General features: G+C 40.3%; 1 protein-coding gene across 2 annotated transcripts in view; it reads right to left on the bottom strand.

The window, feature by feature from the left end:
• Positions 1-27,233, bottom strand: part of tmem132e (transmembrane protein 132E) — a 601,125-nt gene that overhangs the window by 524,936 nt on the left and 48,956 nt on the right. Inside the window, exon 1 of one of the 2 annotated variants that reach the window (XM_072243259.1) lies at positions 7,440-7,515. The exons of the other annotated variant lie outside the window; for it this stretch is intronic. Within the exon in view, the coding sequence (XP_072099360.1) occupies positions 7,440-7,446 (7 nt within the window). The 5' untranslated portion in view covers positions 7,447-7,515. Of the gene's footprint in view, positions 1-7,439; positions 7,516-27,233 lie in introns of those variants that run through there. 2 annotated transcript variants of the gene reach the window in all.

Here is a 27,233-nt window from a genome sequence, read left to right as displayed (position 1 = left end):
CACATCATCCCCTTCACCGCTTCCTCCCTTACCCATCTACCTTCTGTTTAAAGTGGTCTTACCTATCACCAGTCAGCTTGTACTCCTTCACCTCTCCCACCTTTTTATTCTAGCATCTGCCCCCTTCCTTTTCAGTCCAATGGATGAAGGGTTTCAGCCCAAACCATAACAGTTGATTTCCGTCTACAAATGGTGCCTGACCTGCTGAGTTCCTCCAACATTTTTGGTGAACCTCACAATCTATGTCATTAAAACTAACTACCTGCACTGTATTTTTTCCTACAGCTGTTGCACTTGCTTCTGCATTGTTGTTTTACCTTGTTATATCTCAATGCACTGTGTAATGATTTGATCTGTATGAACAGTACACAGACAAGCTTTTCACTGTACCTCTGCACGTGTGACAATAAGAAACCAGTTAATCTTCAATTATTCTTAAAAGTATGAATCTGAGGTGTTTATCCACCAGAAGGTCTTGCAAGGTATTCCACCCTCCAGCAAGTTCCAATGTGACCACCTATCTAGTTTTGGTCAGAATAGCCAAAAATCTTTGAAATAGTAATTCAAACTAAACATTTTAAAACTCACAAAAATAATAGGTAGAATGATACATCTTGCAATGCACTCAGACACATCATCAGTGATGTAACCCAAGATGTTTCAGGTCTTTCAACATCAGACACCCTCACCCAGATGACCCAGCTGGGGTTGATCAAGCCCCAACTTCTGTCTGAGCAACATTCTGCCACGGATCACTCCTCCTGCTCCATAGCCATCTCAAGGCTCGGACTGCACTCTGTTCCTGATTGCTTTCCTCTTCTGGGCTGCTGAGACACCCACCCGGCTGTAGGCTCGGCAGAGGGATGGACCAGCAAACCCTCTGTAGCCCACCTCTATGGGCTTAATAATAAATGCTTGATGAGAGTAAAATGGCAAAGCTTATAAATGTCTAACATTTTCAGATATTTAAAACATCAAAAAATAACATGCTATTGAAGATACTAATTTTTTATGCCATTTATGAAGAAAATACTTGTGGCCCTTCTCTTTCGCTAAAATCAATATGAGATATTCTTATGCTCCCCCTAGTCTGGTACAGGATTTTAGGCAAATAAAAAGTTGGCAACCTGCCCAAGTTCTCACTTCAATAAATTTCATGTGAAGCTCAATATCAGGGAACACACTGCAGACTCATGGCAAATCGATGGCAACAAATTCCAGACAGATTCAAACATGAACTTTCTTTCAAAAGAAAGTATGTTCATCATACAGGACAAGGTCTAGAAACATATCATCTACAGGGCTATAAAAGGCGAATAAGATTGGATAGTGCTCTACAAAGAATTCATAAGGTTCTTTTGTTCCATACAGCATTATGATTCCACTGAAAATTCAAGTACTAAATATTTGTATATTGCTTTTTCATGAATGCATTTTATCTTGCCTTTGAGTCAGTGAGATTCACAATTTTATTCTTTGAATACATGCTTCTTGGAGCTCTCAAATACTTTATTTCAAAATACTTTTGCTAATGTGTTCATTTTCGACCTTTTCACTCTATCACTTTTTACAGTTTTTGATATCCTAAAGGTTTCCCAATCGTCAGGCATATTCATCATCATGATTAGGTGCCGTGTCATGGGCGATTGTGGTTTTATGACCATGATTGTTCTTGCAATTTTTTTCCTACACAACTGGTTTGCTATTGCCTTCTTCAGGGCAGTGTCTTTACAAGACGGGTGACCCCAGCTGTTGATCTGCCTCTCTACCAGAGGATTTTAGGTTCAGAACAAGGGAATAATTGTCAAAGTTTACTTATAATTACATACTGTTTCTTAGCAAGCTTGTGTCACTCATTGATCTACACAGTCCCGCTCATAGAGCCTGGATATCTATAACCAAGTGAGCCCCAAGCACTGGCTGGGACTGCTTGTTAAACATTTGTTATTACATAGTACTCTGAGCATTGCCAGACATCCTTGATTAGTGGTTACACAAAGCAGCTGTCTTATACAACAAGCACTCCTTTGTTCTTTGCATTTGAGCAACCCTACGTTAGCAGTTAGTAAGGTGCGATTAGTTATCATGCAACATTATTTGCATAACATGCCTAGTCAAGCTACAAACAAGTTAGTCAGGTTTTAATCCTTTTTATTCTGTATATAATGCTTCACAGCCATTATCACAGGTTGTCTGTCTAGTGTCAGTGGTCGCATAACCAGGACTTGTGATTTCCACCAGCTGCTCATACAATCATCCATCACCAGTTCCCATGACTTTACATAATACTGATTGGGGAGGGGGGAGGAAGAAGGGTGATCGGGAGGGGCTAAGTAGGTGCAACACCTTGCCCAAAGGTGACCTGCAGGTTAGCAGAGGGAGTAAGTGCCTTATACCTCTTTTGGCAGAGATGCATCTTCTCCCACTACCCATTTAGGCATATTACCCTTCTCAATAATATTACAAGTATCTTGACGCAAACACTAGAAAACCTGCAGATGCTGGAATTTCAAGCAACACATAAAAAATGCCTGCTGCGTTCACCAGCATCTTTTATGTGTGTTACAAGTACCTTGACTTTTTTTTCATCCCCATTTTATTTCTTCAGCGGTTTGAACAGGGCACAACTGTGCAAGCGCGTGGAGGTCGGCCAGTGAGAACAGCGGGAAGAGTTTAAATAGAAGACAGCTTTACAGAGCGGGCAATGGATTAGACAGAGACAGAGTAGGAAGGCCTTGGCTCAACGGGGCTTAGGCGATAACGGGTCAAGGTGAGGTACGTTACTTGTGTAGATTACAGGCAGGAAGCATGTGTGAGAGGCCAGTTTTCTGTGCTCCGTGTCAGATGTGGGAGGCCCTGGAGACTCACAGCCTTCCAGACGGCCTCATCTGCACCAGGTGCATCGAGCTGCAGCTACTTATGGACTGCGTTAGGGAACTGGAGATGCAGCTCGATAATCTTCGTCTGGTCAGGGAGAGTGAGGAGGGGATAGAGAGGAGCTACAGGCAGGTAGTCACACCAGGCCTGGGGAGACAGATCAGTGGGTAACAGTCAGGAGAGGCAAGGGCAAGAGCCAAATGCTAGAGAGTACCCCAGTGGCTGTATCCCTTAACAATAAGTACTCCTGTAGTACTGTTGGGGGAGACAGCCTACCTGGGGGAAGCAACAGTGGTCGCGCCTCTGGGTGTTTTTTTTTTATAGACCACTCAATAGTAACAGGGACATCAAGGAACAAACAGGGAGACAGATTCTGGAAAGGAGTAATAATAACAGGGTTGTTGTGGTGGGAGATTTTAATTTCCCAAATATTGATTGGCATCTCCCTAGAGTGAGGAGTTTAAATGGGGTAGAGTTTGTTAAGTGTGTTCAGGAAGATTTCTTGACACAGTATGTAGATAAGCCTACATGAGGAGAGGCTGTACTTGATCTAGTATTGGAAATGAACCGGGTCAGGTGTCAGATCTCTCAATGGTAGAGCATTCTGGAGATAGTGATCACAATTCTATCTCCTTTACCATAGCACTGGAGAGGGATAGGAACAGACAAGTTAGGAAAGCGTTTAATTGGAGTAAGGGGAAATATGAGGCTATCAGGCAGGAACCTGGAAGCATAAATTGTAAACAGATGTTCTCAGGAAATGTATAGAAGAAATGTGTCAAATGTTCAGGGGATATTTTAAACATAGAACAGTACAGCACAGTACAGGCCCTTCGGCCCACAATGTTGTGCCAATCCTCAAACCCTGCCTCCCATATAAGCCCCCACCTTAAATTCCTCCATATACCTGTCTAGTAGTCTCTTAAACTTCACTAGTATATCTGCCTCCACCACTGACTCAGGCAGTGCATTCCACGCACCAATCACTCTCTGAGTAAAAAACCTTCCTCTAATATCCCCCTTGAACTTCCCACCCCTTACCTTAAAGCCATGTCCTCTTGTATTGAGCAGTGGTGCCCTGGGGAAGAGGCGCTGGCTATCTACTCTATCTATTCCTCTTAATATCTTGTACACCTCTATCATGTCTCCTCTCATCCTCCTTCTCTCCAAAGAGTAAAGCCCTAGCTCCCTTAATCTCTTTTCATGGGGTTCTGCGTAGATATGTTCCAATAAGACAGGGAAAAGATGGTAGGGTACAGGAACTGTGGTGTACAAAGGCTCTTGTAAATCTAGTCAAGAAGAAAAGAGCTTACGAAAGGTTTAAAAAAAAAAGGTAATAATAGAGATCTAGAAGATTATAAGGCTAGCAGGAAGGAGCTTAAGAATGAAATTAGGAGAGCCAGAAGGGGCCATGAGAAGGCCTTGGCAGACAGGATTAAGGAAAACCCCAAAGCATTCTGCAAATATGTGAACAGCAAGAGGATAAGACGTGAGAGAATAAGACCAATCAAGTGTGACAGTGGAAAATTGTGTGTGGAACCGGAGATGGCAGAGGTACAGTACTTAATGCATACTTTGCTTCAGTACTCACTACAGAAAAGCATCTTGGCGATTGTAGGGATGACTTACAGTGGACTGAAAAGCTTGAGCATGTAGATATTAAGGAAGAGGATGTGCTGGAGCTTTTAGAAAGTATCAAGTTGGATAACTCATTGGGACCAGACAGGATGTACCCCAGGTTGCTCTGGGAAGCGAGGGAAGAGATTGCTGAGCCTCTGACGATGACCTTTGCATCATCAATGAGGGCAGGAGAGGTACCGAGGATTAGAGGGTTACAGATGTTATTCTCTTATTCAAGAAAGGGAGTAGGGATAGCCCAGAAAATTATAGACCAGTTAGTCTTACTTCAGTGATTGGTAAGTTGATGGAGAAGATCCTGAGAGGCAGGATTTATGAACATTTGGAGAGACATAATATGATTAGGAATAGCCAGCATGGCTTTGTCAAAGGCAGGTCGTGCCTTACGAGCCTGATTGAATTTTTTGAGAGTGTGACTAAACACATTGATGAAGGTAGAGCTGTAAATGTAGTGTATAAAGATTTTAAGCAAGGCATTTGATAAGGTACCCCATGCAAGGCTTATCGAGAAAGTAAGGAGGCATGGGATCCAAGGAGACATTGCTTTGTGGATCCAGAACTGGTTTGCCCACAGAAGGCAAAGAGTTGTTGTAGACGGGTCATATTCTGTATGGAGGCCAGTGACCAGTGGTGTACCTCAGGGATCTGTTCTGGGACCCCTACTCTTTGTGATTTTTATAAATGACCTGGATGAGGAAGTGGAGGGATGGGTTAGTAAATTTGCTGATGATACCAAGGTTGTGGGTGCTATGGATAGTGTGGAGGGCTGTCAGAGGTTACAGCAGGACATTAATAGGATGCAAAACTGGGCTGAGAAGTGGCAGATGGAGTTCAACCCAGATAAGTGTGAGGTGGTTCATTTTGGTAGGTCAAATATGATGGCAGAATATAGCATTAATGGCAAGACTTTTGGCAGTGTGGAAGATCACAGGGATCTTGGGGTCATAGTCCATAGGACACTCAAAGCTGCTATGCAGGTTGACCCTGTGGTTAAAAAGGCATACAGTGCATTGGCCTTCATGAACTGTGGGATTGAGTTTAAGAGTCAAGAGGTAATGTTGCAGCTCTACAGGATGCTGGCCAGACCCCACTTGGAGTACTGTGCTCAATTGTGCTCAATTCTGGTCGCCTCACTGCAGGAAGGACGTGGAAACCACAGAAAGGGTGCAGAGGAGATTTACAAGGATGTTGCCTGGATTGGGGAGCATGCCTTATGAGAATAGGTTGAGTGAACTCGGCCTTTTCTCCTTGGAGTGACGGAGAATGAGAGGTGACCTGAAGAGGTGTACAAGATAATGGGAGGCATTGATCCTGTGGATAGTCAGAGGCTTTTTCCCAGGGCTGAAATGGCTAGCACGAGAGGGCATAGTTTTAAGATGCTTGGAAGTAGGTACAGAGGAGATGTCAAGGGTAAGTAGTTGTTGTTGTTTTCTTTTAAAAATGCAGAGAGCGATGAGTGCATGGAATGGGCTGCCGGCGGCCGTGGTGGAGGTGGAATCGATAGGGTCTTTTAAGAGACTTCTGGATGGATACATGGAGCTTAGAAAAATAGAGGGCTATAGGTAAGCCTAGGTAGTTCTAAGGTAAGAACATGTTCGGCACAGCTTTGTGGGCTGAAGAGTATGTATCGTGCTGTAGGTTTCCTATGTTTCGATGTTTCTAAATCTACTTAAGGTATCTGCCATAATTTAGTTCTGGCTTCTTGAGAACCTTCAGCTGCCAGGTGAAATCTCACAACCACACTTAAACATGATAAAGCCGGACTAAGGAGTTCTCATCAGCTTTGAAAGGGATGTCCAAAGAATGGAGTAATATAATAAATCTTCCACTGAACCCAGTGAGTTTAAAGGGAGCAGGAAATACACAAGTTCTCTATACTCCAGCTCCAGTCACAAACCCACCCAATATTCCTGTCACCTTGTCATCTGGACCCCTAAGCCCCTAACTCCAGTCACACACCCAACCCACAATCCTTACTCCAGTCTTGGCCACACATCCCAACTGCATTCTGAACCCCTGGCTCACATGTTAGACTAATGAGTCAGCAAGTTACCATGCCTTCCGTATTTCCAAATAACCAGATTGTCAGGGTTTTACATCAAATTTTCTACTTTACGAATAAATGGAATAATACATACTATTAGGGTGCATCCAAGGGGGTGCATATTGGTTTGAATTGATGCATGCCTTGTGTTAAACTAGGATTCTGCAGGCTTGGAGTCAAAATCTTAATTGATAAAGCAAGACAGAAGCACACTGGGACATTTTGCGGAGTTGGAGCTCCTACAAGAACAACAACTTCCAAAAAATATAATATGCCATTATTTCTCTGTCATTTTGCTATAAATTCCTCATGAATTAAATTCAATATTAATATCCTCTCCAATAATGCAAATACTGATAACCAGCCTATAAATCATCCGAATTACATTTACATCCATTACCTCTTTTTGCCATCCATACTAAATCCTTCAGGTAAGGTCATTCTTTACTACGGCCACAATGATCAGAGTAAGAATTATTATCACCAGCATATACCACAAAGATGGTCATTATTTATTATAAAAACTGTCTGCATCTAATAAACATGAGATTCTGCAGATGCTGAAATCTTGAGCAACACAAACAAAACTTGCACAACTCAGCAAGAGGCAGCAATTCCATTTTGTCTGCTCTCTCCAAATGTCAGATACCATGGAATAGCCATTCCCATTTTTGGTCACTATCCAACTATACTTAGATCTGATAAAGCCCATAGAGCTCTATGTGTATTTAACTCATCTAAATAGTAACGTTTTGTGGATTTACACCAAGCAGCTTTCATTTTCGGATTTTACCTTGTTCCCATATATCTGTGTCATTTGAAAAATAGCTGTTACATTTCATTTCCATTATTTAAATCATTATACATTTTGAATACCTACCAGCCATGTTCTTTTTTCAGAAAAAGACCCTTCTCATATCTAAAGACTCGAATCATCCATTCAGATGAATCAGCGATTCACCAGTACTTGTCCGAGTGCATTGTATTCAATGCTCACAATGAGGTACCTCCTGCATTGAAGAAAATTAGATACATCCTGAATGACCATCTTAAAGAGCATCTTCAGTCAACCCACAAGGAATCCTAAGACTCATCTTAACTCTCATCCCACTCTACGGACCTTTGTTTTTAAACTTATACATTATACAGTGATGGCCAATGTAGTAGCAGTGTGCTCACACAAGTTGACTATGATATTCTCCCAAGGTTGTCTATTTAGTGGGTCTTCAGGTGGCTGTAGAGGCCGATATGAGATCCACATATTTGGGTGCAATGTGGGATTCCAGCCCTCACAATCCTGCCTCCTTTGCCACTTGCTGATCACCATGAGACTTTATCTGGGATACTAGGGTGGATTAATGGGCACCTGTGTTGGTTTAAGTGAGGAGGCTGATGAATGGGCAGCCACCACACTGGTCTTGACAGATCAGGGTCAGGTTCCAGTAGTATGAAATGCAAGGCAACTGGGGAAGCTTCACTGCTGCAGTCTTCTTCCGCCTTCACTGGTGCTATGATGTGCTACGATCTTCTGCCAGCTCCACTGATGAGTTCCTGGTTGGATCGCTCCTTGCCTGGAACCTCCCCCTCGAACTAACCATCACGGATAACCCTACCAGGAGCTAAGCACCAGGTGGCTAATCTCCAGACGTCAACTCATGAGATCTCAGGAACTCGAAGCCTCTCCACCAAGACAAGGTGACTATCCTCATGACCATTTTAACCTCCAGATACAGCACTTCATCTTTCATCTAGCAGAGTTTAATTTTACAAATTTCAGGTAACTATTTGTTTTCCTTCTTTTCGTAGATTTCAATTTGTCACTCTCTCTTCCTTTCCAAGCACCTGCTTTCAAAAGGAATCATGGGGGACTTCCGGTAGAGCTCATGGAGTGAAGTCGTGCTCTTGACTCGCTCCATTACCTCTGAGTTTTTTTTCTTATGATCAGCTATACCTAACTCACCATTAAGGCATCGACTTTTACAATAATCTGAAACAAACTGGGCTTTTTGATATTCGGATGCTTTTAAGGTCTGCTATGTCCAAGAACGGAAAAAATGGGAAAGACGGCAAACCTCCGGTTAGACCGAAAGGTACTGATCTCCCTCCGACTGAACCACCGTTGACTCTGAAAGCTATATCGGATCTAATTCAAAGGGAAATTTCAACCTCTATAACGCAGCTGATTCACGCGGAAATTTCAATTAATTTCCAGAAAATTGCGGATTCAATCGATAAAATGCAAACATCTATCATGGAACATCAGTCGGCTATATCTAATCTTCAAAAATCCACGCAACAAAATGAACTCAATATGGAGAAAATTGAAGAAACAATTACTACAATGAAGAAAAAACTGGACTTTATGACTTTTAAAAACTCTTGACTTAGAATCCAGAATGCGACGGCAGAATATTCCAATTATTGGTGTTCGTGAAGCTGTTGAATCTGACAAACCTATAAAGTTTTTTTCTCAACTTTTAAAAGATGCATTTCCTACCGTATTTCCTGACCAACCACCGTTATTGGATCGGGCTCACAGAGTTCCATCATATTCGTCTAAGTCAGATAAACCTCGACATGTCATTTTACGTTTTCATTACTTTCAAGACAAGGAGAAACTGCTTCGATTTGTTCGATCTAAAGGTTATATTGATTTTTTGGCTCTTCAGTTCCGATTCGTGGAGGACTTCAGCAAACAGATTCGGGATCAACGGGTTCGTTACAGATCTGTGATGTCGGGACTCTACAAGATGGATTTAAAACCAGCGCTGCTTTACCCTGCGCGTTTAAGGATACGTACGCCTGATGGAGCCCTTCGTTTTTTTTGAATCTCCATCGGATGCCCAGGGTTATCTGGATCAATTTTCACTTTCAACATCTTAATCGTAATTTTTAATTATCTCCGTTTGATCGGAGGTTGTGAATCTGTCGGGTTTAATTCTTGGTTGCTTTATGTGGGCAGAAAAGTTTTTTTTGATTAATTAATATGGTTGCCAAACTTTCTTTCTAACTGCGTCATTCCTTTCTCTTTCCTTGGGGATTCTGGGTGGTTATTCCCTCAGCATCATTTCGTGTATTTCCTTTGAGGCCTTAAATTTCGTGGTCTTTAAATGTACTTTTTTTCTGTAGGTTTTCCTAACTAGTTTTATATTAATAATTTTGTTTCTTTTTTTTTTGGTTATCATAGGGTCTGTGGTCTGTTACGGTTTTCTTTATATTCTCTGGCTTTTTCTCTGTCTTATATCGTGTTTGTCTTAACTGTTCTACCTTTTTTTATTCTTTTACTGTTTTATAACTAGCTGATCTTTTTTATATTTACACTTTTTTTAGTGAGCGTCTATCGGAAGTCACGGGGGTAGTTCTAGTGCTTGCTTCTTTCTGCCGGGTCTGCTTTAGATTTAGCCTTGGGGTCATGGGGTGGGGGTTGGGGGGAGGGGCTTCAATTTTTAGTTTTTTTCTTCTTGGGCTATTTACATTACTGAAGCATTGGTTGCGTTCTCCTACCCGTTATCTCTGGTTTGTTCTGTTCCTTTTCCTGGTTCGTGGGTCGAACCTATTGTCAATCCTCTTTTTTGCGGGTTGACTTTAGGGTTTATGGAGTCTATTATTAATTTTGTCTCCTGGAATACTAATGGTCTTAATCATCCTATTAAAAGGAAAAAAGTTTTTAAAGTATTCCGGAGACTTAAAGCACATGTTCTATTTTTACAAGAGACCCATGTGCGGAGGGGGGACAGACTACGTTTTTTTAAATTCTGGAAGGGACAACAGTTTCAGTCGAATTCTAACGCTAAGATTCCAGGCGTCTCTATTTTTATAGACTCCTCAGTTACTTTTGTACAATATGATATTATCTCTGATCCGAATGGTAGATTTCTACTGGTTAGTGGTCCACTATTCAATAAAAAGGTAGTTTTGGTTAACGTTTATGCTCCCAATATGGACTGTCCGGAATTTTATAAATCATTATTTAATCGGTTCCCGAATTTGAATGAGTTTTCATTGATCTGGGGCGGAGATCTTAATACTTATCTCCAGTTTTGGACCGTTCGGCTCCTCTACTGACCTTACCTAATAAATCTGCAACTTTGATTAACTCATTCCTTTCTGATTCTGGGTCGACGGACATTTGGCGTTTTTTGCATCCTCAGGAAAAAGATTTTTCTTTTTTTTTCACATGTTCACCATTCCTATTCAAGAATTGATTATATTTTTATTGACTCCCGGCTTATCTCTTCAGTGATTAAATGTGATTATGATTCTATAACCATTTCGGATCATGCTCCACTTAAGCTTTCTATTAAAATTCAGGTCAATACACAAAATAATAGACAATGGCGTTTTAATTCGTTGCTGCTTCAGGACTCGGATTTTGTTAACTTTATAAATGAACAGATTGATTTCTTTTTTACAATCAACTACACAGAGGATATTTCTGTGAACATTCTTTGGGATACTTTTAAAGCTTATATTCGTGGTCAGATTATCTCATATTCTGCTGCCTTGAGGAAGAAGTTGAAGCAGGAGGAGTTGGTAATTGTGGACAAGATTAAGGAAATTGATAAGAAATATGTTACAGCTCCCTCTGAGGAGCTGTATAAACAAAGAACTCAACTTCAAATGGAACACAGCTTATTACTTTCGTCCTTGATTGTAAACCATTTAAAGAAAACAAGAAGTGAATTTTATGTACACAGTGACGAAGTTGGTAAACTGTTGGCTAACCAACTGAAGTCTAATTATACTAAATCTCAAATTAATCAGATTTATAATCAAAATGATTGACTGATATTTGATCATGTGGAGATCAATCAAACCTTCTTTGATTTTTATTCTTCCTTATATCAATCTGAGTCTTTACAAGACTCTAAATATATGAATGACTTTTTAGATAACCTAGATTTCCCTGAGATTTCACAGGATATGTCTTCTATGCTTGATACTCCCATTACTACTGATGAGATTAAGAATGTTATTTCCTCTATGAACCTGGGGAAAGCTCCTGGCCCTGATGGGTTTACCGTGGAATTTTATAAGTTTTTTGCACCTTCATTAATCCCTTGGTTCTGTAGGGTTTTGGAGGCTTCATTAAAACTTGGTAATCTTCCCGAATCCTTTTATAGAGCGTCAATCTCTCTAATACTAAAGAAGGATAAAGATCCTGCTCAGTGTGCATCTTATAGACCAACATCTTTATTAAATGTTGATTCTAAAATTTTTTCTAAGTTATTAGCAAACAGATTAGAAAAAGTACTCCCTTTTATTATTTCGGAAGACCAAATGGGTTTTATTAAAGGTCGTTACTCTTTCTATAACATTCACACACTGTTAAATATTGTTTATACCCCCTCACAAAATGTTCCTGAGTGTGTTATCTCTTTAGATGCTGAAAAAGCTTTTGATAGAGTAGAATGGCCTTACTTATTTAAGGTACTTGAAATGTTTAATTTTAGCTCGAAATGTATATCCTGGATTAAACTGTTATATCATTCTCCTATGGCCTCGGTCCGTACTAACTCTTTAAGCTCACCTTTTTTCCCTCTTTTTCGAGGTACTCGACAAGGTTGTCCTCTTAGTCCTTTATTATTTGATATTGCATTAGAACCTCTTGCAATTGCCATTCAAGAATCTCCAAATATTATTGGAATAACTCGGGGCCTAAAGTCCCATAAAATATCACTCTATGCTGATGACTTACTTTTATATATTTCTAATCCTCAAAAATCTATCCCTGCTGCTTTAGATTTATTAGCACAATTTAGTCTTTTTTCAGGTTATAAATTAAACCTTAGTAAGAGTGAACTTTTTCCGATTAATAAACAACTTCCCTTGTATCATAACTTTCCGTTTAAATTGATTAATAATTATTTCTCATATCTTAGAATTAAAATTACTTGTAAATACAAAGATTTATTTAAGACTAATTTTTTTACCCTTAATTGATCATATTACTCAACTTTCATCTAAATGGTTTCCATTATATTTAACTTTGATTGGTCGTATTAATGCAGTTAAGATGTTTATTCTGCCAAAATTTTTATATATATTTCAGGCATTACTGATTTTTGTTCCAAAATCTTTTTTTGATAAAGTTGACTCTAAAATCTCTTCATTTATTTGGCAAAATAAAAACCCGAGATTGGGTAAAATACATTTACAGAAAGCCAAGAGAGATGGAGGTTTAGCATTACCTAACTTTAGATTCTATTATTGGGCAATTAATATTCGACATATGAAATTTTGGTTACTTGACCAAGATACACTACCTATTCCTAAATGGGTAGTATTGGAATTACAATCTGCTCAGGGCTATGCACTTGGCTCTATTTTAGGTTCCTCTCTTCCTTTTGATTTGAAACGCCTTAAACTGGTCTCTAACCCGATAGTTAAGTATACCTTGCGTATTTGGTTTCAATTCAGAAAATTTTTGATCTCAACCAATTTGGGCTAGCAATCCCTATTTTAGGTAACATTTTTTCCTCCCTCTTTCACGGATCATGCATTTCAAATTTGGAAGACTAAGGGTATTTCACGGTTTTTGGATTTATTTTTAGATGGTTCCCTTATGCCTTTTGAACAATTATCTAGTAAATATTATTTACCAAGAATACATTTTTTTAGATATCTCCAAGTTAGAAATTTCCTAAGTACTATACTCTCTTCCTTTCCGACGCTACCTCCTACATATATTTTAGATACTATAATTAACCTTAATCCACGTCAGAAAGGTGTAACGGCTATTATTTATAATATTATTATGAAACTTAGGAAAGCTCCATTTGATAAGATTAGGTTAGATTGGGAACAAGAATTGGGTTCTATTATTTCCGTGGATGACTGGGGGCAGATTTTACAATTAGTCAATACTTCCTCTACCTGTGCTAAACATTCCCTAATTCAATTTAAAATTGTTCATAGAGCACATATGTCCAAAGATAAATTAGCTCGTTTCTATTCTCATATTAATCCTTTTTGTGATAGATGTCCGGGGCAGATAGCCTCTTTAATTCATATGTTTTGGTCTTGTCCTACTCTGGAAACTTTTTGGAGAGACATTTTTAATATTATCTCAAAGGTTTTGAATATAGATATTTCTCCTCATCCTATTACTGCTATCTTTGGATTACCTAAAATTTCCAGTAATCTTTCCCCTTCAGCCCGTAGAATGATTGCATTTCCTACTTTAGTGGCGAAAAGATGTATCTTACAAAATTGGAAAGAGCCTAATGCTCCAACTACCTTTTTTTGGTTTTCCTAGATGATATTATGCTTAAATTTGGAGAAAATTAGAAGTAATCTTTATAATTCCTCACTTAAATTTGAACAGACCTGGAGATCTTTTATTCAATATTTTCATTTAATGTAATTTTTTTTCTCTTTTGTTCCATATTTATATTCCCTTCTTGCCTTTTTTTTAAACTGTTTTTAATGGAGGTCGGGTTTGAGGACTTGATTTTAAGTTCTTTAACTCTACCTGTTTCCAAGTTAGTCCATTGCTTTGCTTTGCTTTTAGTTTAGTTGCGCGGTGGGTTTTTTTTTGGGGTCTTTTTTTGGGGTTTTTTTTCCTTTTCTCTATTGATATATATATATAAAAATCAGTATACTATTATTTTACCATATTATTTTATGTTTAAATTGCACTGTTTGTATCAATTTTTTCTTCTGTATTAATATCTCCTGTAATTTCTAACAGTGTATTAGTGCCTTTGTATACTTATTCAATAAAAAGATTTAAAAAGAAAAGAACAAAAGGAATCATTACCTCATGACAGATATACCTTCTATTCTCACCATCTGACCCCATATACAATTTAAAGCACATTTGTTTGTACTCACTTTTCCAATGATTAAACATCCTTGACCTTAAAAATTGCCTATTTCCCACCCACAAATGCCACTTGAACTAAGGCAGGGGTGTCAAACTACCAGCCCCGCAAAGGGGTCCAATCCAGCCCGCGGGATGATTTGGGGGCAAAAAAAAAAGTATATTCACGACCATTTATTATGTTTCTGTACAGCAGCCGCTCTCTCTCCCACTACTGTCTGTGCAGCCTGCTGCGCCGGCAGCTTGTGTGTACTTAGAAAACAATAGGCAGCAGTCAACCACCCGCTGTGCATAAGCTTCTACCACCCTGCACTGAAGACCACCAGGGCTGGTGTGCCCTGAGAAGAGACAGGCTTTTGGTAATATCAGCTTGTCAAGAAATAATGTGGCAGAGAGAATTGGTGACTTTGCAGGAGATTTGAACAGTCCACTAAAAGACGAAGTGAAGTCATTTATTACCTTCTCTATTGCAACTGATGAGAGCACCAACGTGACTGATGTAGCTCAATTGGGAATATTTATTCGTGGTGTTGATGCATCTTTGACCATCACCAAGGAGTTTGTGGAGATGGTGTCTATGACAAACACCACAACGGCGAACGACGTTTTCTCCAGTCTCGTCGAGACCTTGGACAGACTGGAGGTTGACTGGAGTCACGCTATCACTGTCCATAGTCGGGAAAAAGGCAGGTGGTGTGAAACTCAAAGCTCAGACAGAGAATCCAGAGCAGGAATTCTGGAATTTTCATTGTATTGTATACCAAGAGGCATGATGTAGCAGGACCCTGAAAATGGATGTAGTAATCAAAATGGTTAATTTTACTAGAGCCAAGGGACTCAACCATCAATAATTTGACACTCTTTTGTCCGAAAGTAACGTTGGACACGGCCTACCTTACCACACTGAAGTCCACTGGTTGAGCTGAGAGGTTGTGCTCAAACGTTTTTTTCCAATTACGTGCTGAAATTGGACTATTCATGAACGAGAAAGGGAAGCCAGTGGCAGAGTTGGATGACCCAGACTGGCTTCATGATCTTGCATTTTTGGTGGATATAGCAGAGCACTTAAATGTGCTTAATGTTAACATGCAAGGCCGCAACAAACTTGTTACGGAATACTACGACAGCATTCGTGCCTTTCAAATTAAATTAGTCCTGTGGGAGATGCAACTATCCCGGAGCAACCCAGCTCATTTCCCCTCTTTGCAGTCTGTGCGTGTCGCTCATGGGAATAATGACAACATGGACAGGTACAAGGACAAAATATCACAGCTGAAAAGTGAGTTTCAGAATCGTTTCCAAGTCTTCATTCAGCTCAAGAAGGAATTCTCACTACTTTGCTCGCCGTTTGCCGTCAACGCAGCATCAGATGTGCCGGAGGAACTCCAAATGGAATTAATTGAAATTCAGTGTAACTCGGCTTTGAAATACAAATTTCAGACTGTGGGTCTGGACTCATTCTATCAATACCTGGGACCGATGTACCCCAAGGTGACAGATTTTGCCTCAAAGATCCTTTGCATGTTCGGGACAACATATCTCTGTGAGCAGGCGTTCTCCATAATGAACATTAACAAATCCAAACTGCACTCGCAGCTGACACACAGACATCTAAATGACATTATGAAAATCATAACTGCCCAGAAACTGGTCTCTGATGTTGACAGGCTAGTTAAAGCCAAGAGATGTCAGGTGTCTGGAAGCAACAAGTGAAAAATGAGTGACACTGTTCTAAGCACTGCAACACATAAGCAAAATGCACTATGAAATATTGAGTGTCATAATATTGTGATTCATTCATTTTCTGACTATTCTATTATTGTAAATGTGATCACTTCAATAAAAATTAGAGGCTAATTGTGTTCATTGTCTGAGTTTGATTGCTGGAAGCAGGCTAATAAAAATTAGGTGCAGTTCTATCGTCTACATTTACAATTTGTTTCGTTAGGTCTACATTTGTGTCCGCTAATGTTCGATTTCAAATGGTTTATTAATGGAAAGGGTTTGGCTCCCAAAACAATCTTAGCCAAAATAGCATTGTTTTTTCTCTCTCTCATCACAACTTTCTTGTCGCCTATGACTGTAAGTTAATACCAATCATAAAAATAATGCTTGCTAGGCAATCTTCTTCATAAGAAACGAAATTCATAAAGTGGAACACTTTGTAGTTATAGCAGAGACTGAAATACATGAGAGCAGGTTGAAAAAATGAAGGCAACGAAAGCTGTGGGAGCACGCGTGCGTTCACACATGCACAAGTAATCTGGCCCGCATGAAGTCGCATTTTGCCCAATCCGGCCCATAACCTAAAATGAGTTTGACACCCCTAAAATAAGGGGTCTAAGTATTTTCTACTTTTGTTTTGCATTTCCAGCATCTAGTTTGTTTTATCCCACCCCCCCCCCCACCTTGTTTTGGCCTGCTTGCAACTATATAGATGCACCAACTGAAGACAGCTCCATACACTGACAGAAATAAGAGAATTGGAATGTGTTAAACACAGCTTATTAGAACTCAGCAGGGTAATAGCATGGAAAACTCAATCGCAATGCAGACACTAAGAAAATATTGTGCAACTTTACAATTGATCTGCACTCCAGCTCAGGCATAATGTTCAAATGAGGGAAAATTTGCTTTGTCACTAGAATGAGTCTCATAAGAACATAAGGCCACAAGACATAGGAACAGAATTAGACCATTCAGCCCATCGAGTCTCCGCCATTCCATATGGCTGATTCCAGATCCCACTCAACCTCATACACCTGCCTTCTCACCATATCCTTTGATGCCCTGAACGATCAGGATACTACTAACTTCCACCTTAAGTATACCTACAGACTTGGCCTCCACCAGAGTCTGTGGCAGAGCATTCCACAGATTCACAACTCTGTGGCACAGCATTCCACAGATTCACAACTCTCTGGCTAAAAGAATTTTTCCTTAACCCTGTTCTAAAAGGTCACCCCTCAATTTTGAGGCTGTGCCCTGATTCTGGATACCACCATCAGAAGAAACATCCTCCTCACATCCATCTTATCTAGTCCTTTCAACACTTGGTAGCTTTCAATGAGATCCTCCCGCATCCTTCTAAATTCCAGTGAGTACAGGCCCAAAGCTGCCAAACACTCCTATGTTAACCCCCTCATTCCCAGAATCATCCTCGTGAACGTCCTCTAGACTTTCTCCAATGGCAGTATATCCTTTCTGAGGTATGGGATCCAAAACTGCTGACAATACTCCAAGTGCAGCCTGACTAGTGTCTAATAAAGTCTTGGCATTATCCCCTTGCTTGTATTTCTATTGAAATAAATCCCAACATTTCATCTGCCTTCTTTACCACAGACTCAACCTGCAAATTAACCTTCTGGGAGTCTTGCGCAAGGACTCCTAAGTCCCTCTGTACCTCTGGCATTTGAACCTTCTCCCTATTTCGATAATAATCCATACTAGCGTTCCTTTTACCAGAACACATCATACCTTTCCCAACGCTATATTCCATCTGCCACTTTTTTGGCCATTCTTCCAATTTGTCTAAGCCCTGCTGCAATTGCATTGCTTCCTCAGCACTACCTATCTCTCCACCCATCTTCATATCATCCCCAAACTTTGTCACAAAGCCATCCATTCCATTATCCAAATCATTAACAACCAATGTTGCAATACTGACCCCTGAGGAACATCACTAGTCACTGGCAGCCAACCAGAAAAGACCTCTTTTATTCCCACTCACTGCCTCCTGCCTGTCCACCATTCCTCTATCCATGGCAGTATCTTTCCTGTAACACCATAGGATTTTATCTTGTTAAGCAGCCTCACTGAGGCACCTTATCAAATGCCTTCTGAAAATCCAAGTAAATGACATCCACTGGCTCTCCTTTGTCCATCCTGCTTGTTACTTCCTCAAAAAACTAACTGATCTGTCATGCAAGATTCCCCTTCACAAAAATAATCAGACCTCAACTTATTTTATCATTAGTCTCCAAGTACCTCAAAACCTCATCCTTAATAAATAGACTCCAACACTTTCCCAACGACTAAGGTCAGGCTAACTGGCCTATAATTTCCTTTCTTTTGCCTTCCTCCCTTCTTAAAGAGTGGAGTGACATTTGCAATCTTCCATTCCTCCTGGACCATGCCAGTATCATGTGATTCTTGATAGATCATGACCAATGCATCCGTTATCTCTTCAACAACCTCTCTCGGGACTCTGGGGTGTAGTCCATCTGGTCCATGTGACTTATCCACCTCAAGACCTTTCAGTGTGCAAAGCACTGTTTCCTTTTGTAATAACAATGGCACTTGCTCCTGCTCACAGACCTCTGGCACACTACTCATAGCTTCCACAGTGAAGTCTGATGCAAAGTACCCATTAACTCCATCTGCCATTTCCTTGTCCTCCCCCCACCCCCACCCATTTCTACCTCACCAGCATCATTTTCCAGTGGTCCAATATCAATTCCAACCCAAATTTTACTCTTAATATAACTGAAAAAAAATTTAATATTCTGCCCTACAGTTTCCAAATTTCCTGTACAATCATTTCACAGGCAATATTAGCTTCAAAGGGTTCTTCAATGTTCAAAGTAAATTTATTATCTAAGTACATACAAGTCATATACTACCCCGAGGTTCATTTTCTTGCAAGCAACCCACCAATAGAATCGATGAAATACTATACCCACAAGGATGAACAATGTGAAAAGAAAACTGCAAATATAAAAAAAAATTATAATACATAAATAAGCAATAGATATTAAGAATATGAGATGAAGAATCCTTAAATGCAAGTCCGTAGGTTATAGGAAGTTCAGTGATAGGGCAAATGAAGTTCAATGAAGTTATTCCCTCTGGTTCAAGAGCCTCTGGAACTCCCTCTGCTTGAGGGGTATGAACTGTTCCCGTCCCTGTGTGGGGGGGGGGGGGGGGGGGTGCTGAGGCCATCGTACCTTCTTCCTGATGATAGCAGTGAGAAGAGAGCGCAACCTGGATAGTGGGGGTCCTTGGTGATGGAAGCTGCTTTCCTGCCACAGCATTCCACATAGATATGCTCCATGGTGGATAAGGCTCTAACCACAATAGACTAAGCCATATCCACTACTTTCTGCTGGCTTTTCTATACAAATTATGGGTGCTTCCATATAAGGCAACCAGTCAATATATTCTCCACCACACAGCAATAAAAGCTTGTCAAGGTTTTACATGAAATGCTGAATCTTTGCAAACTTGTATTAAAATAGATGCACTGCCATGCTTTTCTCATAATGGCTCTTGCGTGCTAGAACTAGGACAGAAGCTCTGAAATGATAAGAAAATTTTAAAGTTTCTGACCTTTTCATCTCTGATTCCCTGATGAGGACAAGATCGTGGACCTCTGGCTCATTCCTGTATAAATCAATAATCAGCTCCTTGGTCTTGCTAACATTGAGAGGTTGTGGCACTACTCAGCCAGATTTCTAATCTCCCTTCTATATACTGATTTATCACCACCTTTACTTGGCCTACGACAGTGGTGTCATCGGCTGCTTGAATATGGCATTGGTGCTGTGCTTAGCCAGGGAGCTAAGCATACAATCTTGTGGTGCACCTGGGCTGAGGGAAGATTCTGGAGGAATTGTTGTCAATCATAACTGACTGGGGCCTGCAAGTGAGGAAATTGAGGATCCAGTTGCACAAGGAAGTACTGAAACTTGAAGCTTATGAACTAGATTTGAGGGCATCTTAGCATCTATTATATGGCTTTAAATGACTGGCCAAACTGCCCAGCAGATGTATATTTCTCATTAACACAAGATAATTCTATGTACAGTATATGAGGCTACAAAGAATTTACAAAGCATCTATTGAGCACTGCAGCACATCTTCCAGCTGTTCTATTTCGACTATTAGCTCCTGAGTGCTTGATTGACTGTCCAGCAAGAGCTCAGTTATACCTTCAGCCTTAGCGTCACTAAGAACAAGAACTCCAATCTTTCTATTAATTGATGACAATTGATGCGTAATGGCTTGGCAATACAGACCAATGGTGACTAGGGAGGAATGATGGAAGGAAGTCAAGATTAAAGGTATTGGGAAGAATTAATTGAAATTAAGGTCTAGTAATTCTTTGGCTCCTGGAAAGGTGCATCAAATATGCTGCATCCTATTGGTCAATAAAGTGCATTTTGTAAAGGTTCATCATTGCAAAGCTCTTCATGAAATTTAAAAATAAAGGATTTGGAAATAATTCCGAATATGTGTAGTTCAGGTGGATGAAGTTGCTCTCCGATCTTGACAACCCGTTTGCAAACAGTTTGTCATCACAGGAGATATCAGTGCGCTGTTCGCAAGTAAACAGTGCACTGATGATGTCTGCTCCTATGGTGAAGAAATGACTGCAAAGAATGGAGAACAACTCAACCCCACCAATAAAGGATTCAAAAGCGATTCGTCCATTCCCTCCATACAAGCAGCAAGTCCAGGTCACAGAACATAGCAAAATTAGCAGTTAAATTTGATCAGGGTGTGGTGATTATTATTACATATGACGGAATGATATTACTGGGGTCATGACTGGTAGTGCAGTTTAAACGGCCTGAAGACCCATGACAATTTTTTTTTAAATAAAAAGTACTTGTGAATCGACTTAAAGACAACTTTGAACAGTAGCCCAGTATGTTCAGGTAGTTAGTAGTTCACTCATGTACCAAGATTTACAGAAGTAACACTCCAGTGCTTTGAGTCAGAGCTAACTAATTCCTGCCTTAGCAAGGATCTGGACTTGCTGCAATTTACCTATTGCCACAATAGGTCTACAGCAGGTGCAATTTCATTGGCTGTCCAGTTGGCCTTGGATCACCTCAACAATAGTAATACCTATGTCAAGCTGCTCTTTATTGATTATAGCTCAGCATGCAACACAATTGTACTCTCTGTTCTAATCAAAAAGCTCCAAAGCCTAGGCCTCTATCTCCCTCCGCAACTGAATTCTTGACTTTCTCACTGGAAGACCCAGTCTGTGTGGATCAGAAACATCTCCTCCTCGCTGACCATCATCACTGGTGCACCTTAACAATGCATGCTTAACCCCCCGCTCTACCCTCTCTACACCCACAACTATGTAGACACAAACAACAGGAATTCTGCAGTCCTGACGAAGGGTCTCGGCCTGAAACGTCGACTGCACCTCTTCCTACAGATGCTGCTTGGCCTGCTGCGTTCACCAGCAACTTTGATGTGTGTTGTATGTAGACACAACTACTGTTGGCAGAATTTCAGACGGTGACAAGGCGGCATACATGAGCGAGATAGATCAGCTGATTCAGTGGTGTCACAACCTTGTACTCAATGGCAGTAGACCAAGAAATTGATTGTAGACTCAGGAAGGGGAAGTTGAGGGAATATACATCTGTCCTCGTTGAGGAATCAGCAGTGGAAAAGATGAGCAATTTCAAATTCCTAGGTGTCAACATCTCTGAAGATCCATCCTGGATCCAAAATATTAATGCAATTACAAAGGTGGCACAACAGCAGCTACATATCATTAAGAGTTTAAGGAGACTTGATATATCGCCAAAGACACTCAAACTTCTACAGATGTACTATGGAGATTATTCTAGCTGATTGCATCACTGTCTGGTATGGAAGTGCCACTGCACAAGATCGGAAAAAGCTGCAAAAAGTTGTAAATTCAACCAGCTTATCATGTGCACTTGCCTCCTCAGCAGAGGACACCTTCAAAAGGCAATGTTTCAAAAAGGCAACATCCATCAAGGACACCCCCCCAAAACCCACAACGTCTTCTCATTGCTACTATGGAGGAGGAAGTACATGAGCTTGAAGAGAGAGACACTGAATGTTTCAGGAACAGTTTCATCCGCTCAGCCATCAGATTTCTGAATGAACAATGAATTCATGAACACTATCTCACTATTGTTTTTCTCTTTTTGCACTACTTACTTAATTTTTGTAGATATACCTATTCTAATGTATAGTTTCTTATATGTATGGCAACATACTGCTGCCGCAAAATAAACAAATTTCATGACTTATGCCAGTGATATTAAACCTGATTAATGATGTACATCTCATGCCACAATATCCATTCAAGCACCAATGCATTACCAATGTATGTCAGAAGAGTGAAGACCATAGAAATTGCCAGTCAAAGAGCCTCATTTTCAAATACCCTTGACCATTGTTAAACCTTTATCAAGGACACCCACTGAGCCACCTCCCATGCACATGTTGGTAAATCTGTGCTCCTTCACCCTGCATACAAGCAGAAGCTGAAACATGAGGATCCAATGCAAAAGTTGCAAAGTGCTAGTCAGAGGAAATAGACTAGTTTCTCTGTGATTGTTTTGAGTCAGACTGGTCCACGTTCAAAGACTTAGCAGAAGGCTAAATGAGTATGTCACTACTACTACAGACTTTATCACCAAGTATACTGAGGATTGTTTACCAATGAGGACAGTCTGGTGTTTCTAAAATGGAAAACTACTAAAGTCTAGAATTATGGCATTCATATCAATTGGCGTCATATAATAAATCAAGATACATCTGTAAAGCTATCAAGGATACCAAGAAATAGTAAACTAAAATAGACCTCCAGACCCACCTTCAGTTCTGGTCAGGCTTGCATGCAATAACAGGCTAAAAACAAAATCAGGCAGCATCATCGACAACAGTACATCCCTTCCCAATTAGCTTAACGTATTCTTTGCATGTTTTGAACAGAAGGATTAGAATAACACCACCCACTTCAATAGCCTCCAATGCACCTGAACTCAGTCACCATTGCTGACCTAAGATCAGTCTTCCAGAGAGAGAATCCGCTGAAAGAATCTGACCTGGATGGCATCCTTGGCCATGCCCTTAGATGCTGCACAGATCAGCAGGCAAGGGTATTTTCACACATTTTTTAAACCTCTCCTTGCTTCAATCTGATATCCACACCTGCTGCAAGACCACCATTATCCCGATGCCTAAAAATAAAAGGTAACATGCTTTAACGACTACTGCCCAATGCATGTGATATTCACCTTGATGAAATGGTTTGAGAAACATTAACTCCAACCCCCCAGACAAGCTCAACTCCAAGAAAACTTGACAACAGCCCTACTTTCTCATGAGGCTAAAGATATTTGTTATAAGATCACTAAAAAAAAAGGAGCAGAATTAGGCCACTCAGCCAGCCCATCGTGTGCACTGGCATTCCATCATAGCTAATTTATTACCCTCTCAACTCAACACTCCCACTTCTCTTCATAACCTTTGACGCCCTGACTAACCAAGAATCTATCAAATTCTGCTTTAAATATACTCAAATGCTTGGTGTCATCAGTGGCAATGAATTCCACAGATCCACCACTCATTGGCTGAAGAAATTCCTTCTCATCTCTGTTCTAGATATATCTCAATTGTAAAGCTATGCTGTTGGTCCAAGACTCCCCCACTTTCTGAAACATCCTCTCCACATAACTCAGTCTCAAGCTTTCAATACTGCCCCATCATCTGCCCAACGTTCCAGTCTCACTACACAATGCATCTACTTCTGTACCAAATGCCCCATCCTCAACCTTATCACTGCAGTTCCCCTCACCTTGCCAAATTACTTTAAACCCTAAAAGCTGTAGCGATCCTGTCTGCAGGATATTGGTGCTCCTCGGGTTCAGGTGTAACCTATCCTTGTGCAGGTCATACCCTCCCCAGAAGAGATCCCTTTGATCCTCAAATGTTTATGTAGATCACAACAAATAATAGAAGAAATTAAGAACCTGGTGGCAAGGTGCGAAGACAATAACCTATCCCTCAATGTCAGCAAGACGAAGGAATTGGTTGTTGACTTCAGAAGGAGTAGCGGACCACACGACCCCACTTACATCAGTGGCGCGCAAGTGGAACAGGTCAAAAGCTTTAAGTTCCTCGGGGTCAATATCACAAATGATCTGACTTGGTCCAACCAAGCAGAGTCCACCGTCAAGAAGGCCCACCAGCGCTTTTACTTCTTGAGGAAGCTAAGGAAATTTGGCCTGTCCCCTAAAATCCTCACTAATTTTTATAGATGCACTGTAGAAAGCATTCTTCTAGGGTGCATCACAACCTGGTATGGAAGTTGTCCTGTCCAAGACTGAAAGAAGCTGCAGAAGATCGTGAACACAGCCCAGCACATCACACAAACCAATCTTCCATCCTTGGACTCACTTTACACTGCACGCTGTCGGAGCAGTGCTGCCAGGATAATCAAGGACACGACCCACCCAGCCAACACACTTTTTGTCCCTCTTCCCTCCGGAGAAGGCTCAGGAGCTTGAAGACTCCTATGATCAGATTTGGGAACAGCTTCTTTCCAACTGTGATAAGACTGCTGAACGGATCCTGACCCGGATCTGGGCCGTACCCTCCAAATATCCGGACCTGGCTCTCGGTTCTTTTGCACTACCTTACTTTCCCTTTTCTATTTTCTATTTATGATTTATAATTTAAATTTTTAATATTTACTACCGACTTGTATTCCAAGGAGCACAAAGAGCAGAATCAAATATCGCTGTGATGATTGTACGCTCTAGTATCAATTGTTTGGCCACAATGAAGTGTAAAGTACAAAAGTAATAATGCATGACAATGATTTTATATTAAACAAAGTTAACTAATTTTAATTAATAATATTTAAATTAAACAATTTAACTACTGTTTCCAATATCGCAAACCATTTCCCCCTCCTCTTCTGATTTCAGAAGTTGGGAAATTTGCAGTCCTATATGCTTCCTAGACCTTAAAAACGCTTGAATGGGCATCTTAAAAGGTATTGAAAAATTACCACTAACCCCTCGACAAAAATCTGGATTGTTTGAAAGGACAAGAATTCCTATATCAGTCTCTCACAACGTACCCTCAACTGCTAGCAAAGTAACGCGAGATGCCAATGCAAGTGATATCTAGAGGCTCCATTACACCAATAAGCCACACATTGAATCTAGAGGAAAACCTGAGCATCAAACCACTTCAAACATGGACACAGGATCCAAATTCCAGATGTTTTATTGAACTTGGGGCAACAACTAAACTTGAAGTCTAAGACCTAGAACAAATAAAGTTAAAGTAAAATGGAAATAAGAAATTGCCCATTCTGACGAGAAGCATTCCTATAGCAAAATATAAATTAACCCAAAATGTTAATCATTTTTTCTTCTCCATAAATGCTATCTCACCTGCTTTTTAAAATATATATATATATATATATAAAAAAAACAGAAATTTGCCAACCAGCCCCCCCTTTCTCTCTACCCTCCCCAACATCTAAGATTTCCAGCATTCAGAATATTTTGCTTCTGCAATATAATGGCAATTGTTGGAGGCCAATTGTTTCAGTGCTAGGACTCTGTAGAGAGTTTCTCAAGGAACTATTTTAACAGTAAATATTTTTAAGCTGCCTCATTAGTAATAATGCAAATATCATATCAAGCATAGTGATGTTTTCTACTGATCATATTAGGGTTCTACACCTCCAAAAGACAAACATATAAAAAGTCCTTGATATTCAGTGGCACCACCACTGCATCTTGCGATCATTCTGAGCAAAAAGTTATAGCTTGAAAGCAGATTCAAGTCAGAAAATACTTGGCACTCATGGGTGTCCCAATGTGTTTATATTGATCTGGGATTTTCAAGTGGCATGCAGTCCACACTTGTTACATCTCTATTACACCTTCTACTTGGAGCAGATCTGCTGGGGGAGTTGATCACCAAAGCAGGCTCTACATCAGAGTTAAAGACTAGATTTATCAACAATCCTCAAAGAAATGCTATAAAGCCTTGACCCCCAAATATTTTTCAGTTGTCAAAATTGAGAGCTTTTAATCTTTTTTGCATGCTTCTAAATGTTATTAGTTATGTGGAAAAATAATCTTGGAGATATAAATTGTATAGAATATGGGTAAGGGGTTTCTTCTTTTATGTCTCTGCAAAGGCAAACAAAATGGCTTCTTTGTTATGTTATAATTAAAATGGCTTTTCTGTAATAATAACTGCGATGTAAGGAGCTCTCTCTGCTTGTTTGGGTTATAATAGGAGATGGAACGAACCAATTGGGGTAGATGTTATTGTTTCTTGTGTGTCTGTAAGCTATTGTTTTTCATGGGCGTTGGGGGCAGAAGGCGGATGGAGGCAGAGAGAAGAGACGCAATACTGTAAACTGGGCGGTGGGACGGACCCCGAGCGGAAGTCCGAGGCCTAAGGTCTTCAGCAAGGAGAGAAAACGAAGACAGACTCGTGTGGAGCGTCTGGTCGACCACCGTGGTTGGTCCCAGGCGGCGTGTCAAGGGGGTCTGAAGGGATCGAATGGTGGAAAGAAGATTCTGTTAATTGAGCTCCAACTGTTGTGCACGAAGTGGTTGAACTTTGATAAGTTTGGCGCCTTTTATTTTCCTTTTATATTTTATCTCTTAATTACATAGTTCCAGTAAGATCTATAAAGTGTAATCATTTAATCGCATTTATTTTTCGATTATGAGGACACTCAGTCCTTGCTTATTGTCATTTAGAAATGCATGCATAAAAAATGATACAACATTCCTCCAGAATGATATCACAAGAAAACACAGGACAAACCAAGACTAAAACTGACAAAACCACATAATTATAACATATAGTTACAACAGTGCAATGCGATACCATAATTTGATAAAAAGCAGACCATGGGCACAGTAAAAAAAAAAAGTCTCAAAGTCCCGATAGACTCATCATCTCATGCAGGCGGCAGAAGGGAGGAACTCTCCCTGCCATGAACCTCCAAGAGCCGTCAACTTGCCGAGGCAGCACCCTTGGAAACACCCGACGCAGCAGACTCTAAGTCCGTCCGAAAACTTCGAG

This window comes from Mobula birostris, chromosome 25 (genome assembly GCF_030028105.1).
Source record: "Mobula birostris isolate sMobBir1 chromosome 25, sMobBir1.hap1, whole genome shotgun sequence".
In the NCBI taxonomy this organism is placed as follows: domain Eukaryota; kingdom Metazoa; phylum Chordata; class Chondrichthyes; order Myliobatiformes; family Myliobatidae; genus Mobula; species Mobula birostris.
The sequence above is the reverse complement of the archived record's forward strand: the minus strand, read 5'-3'. Positions and strand labels throughout refer to the sequence as shown.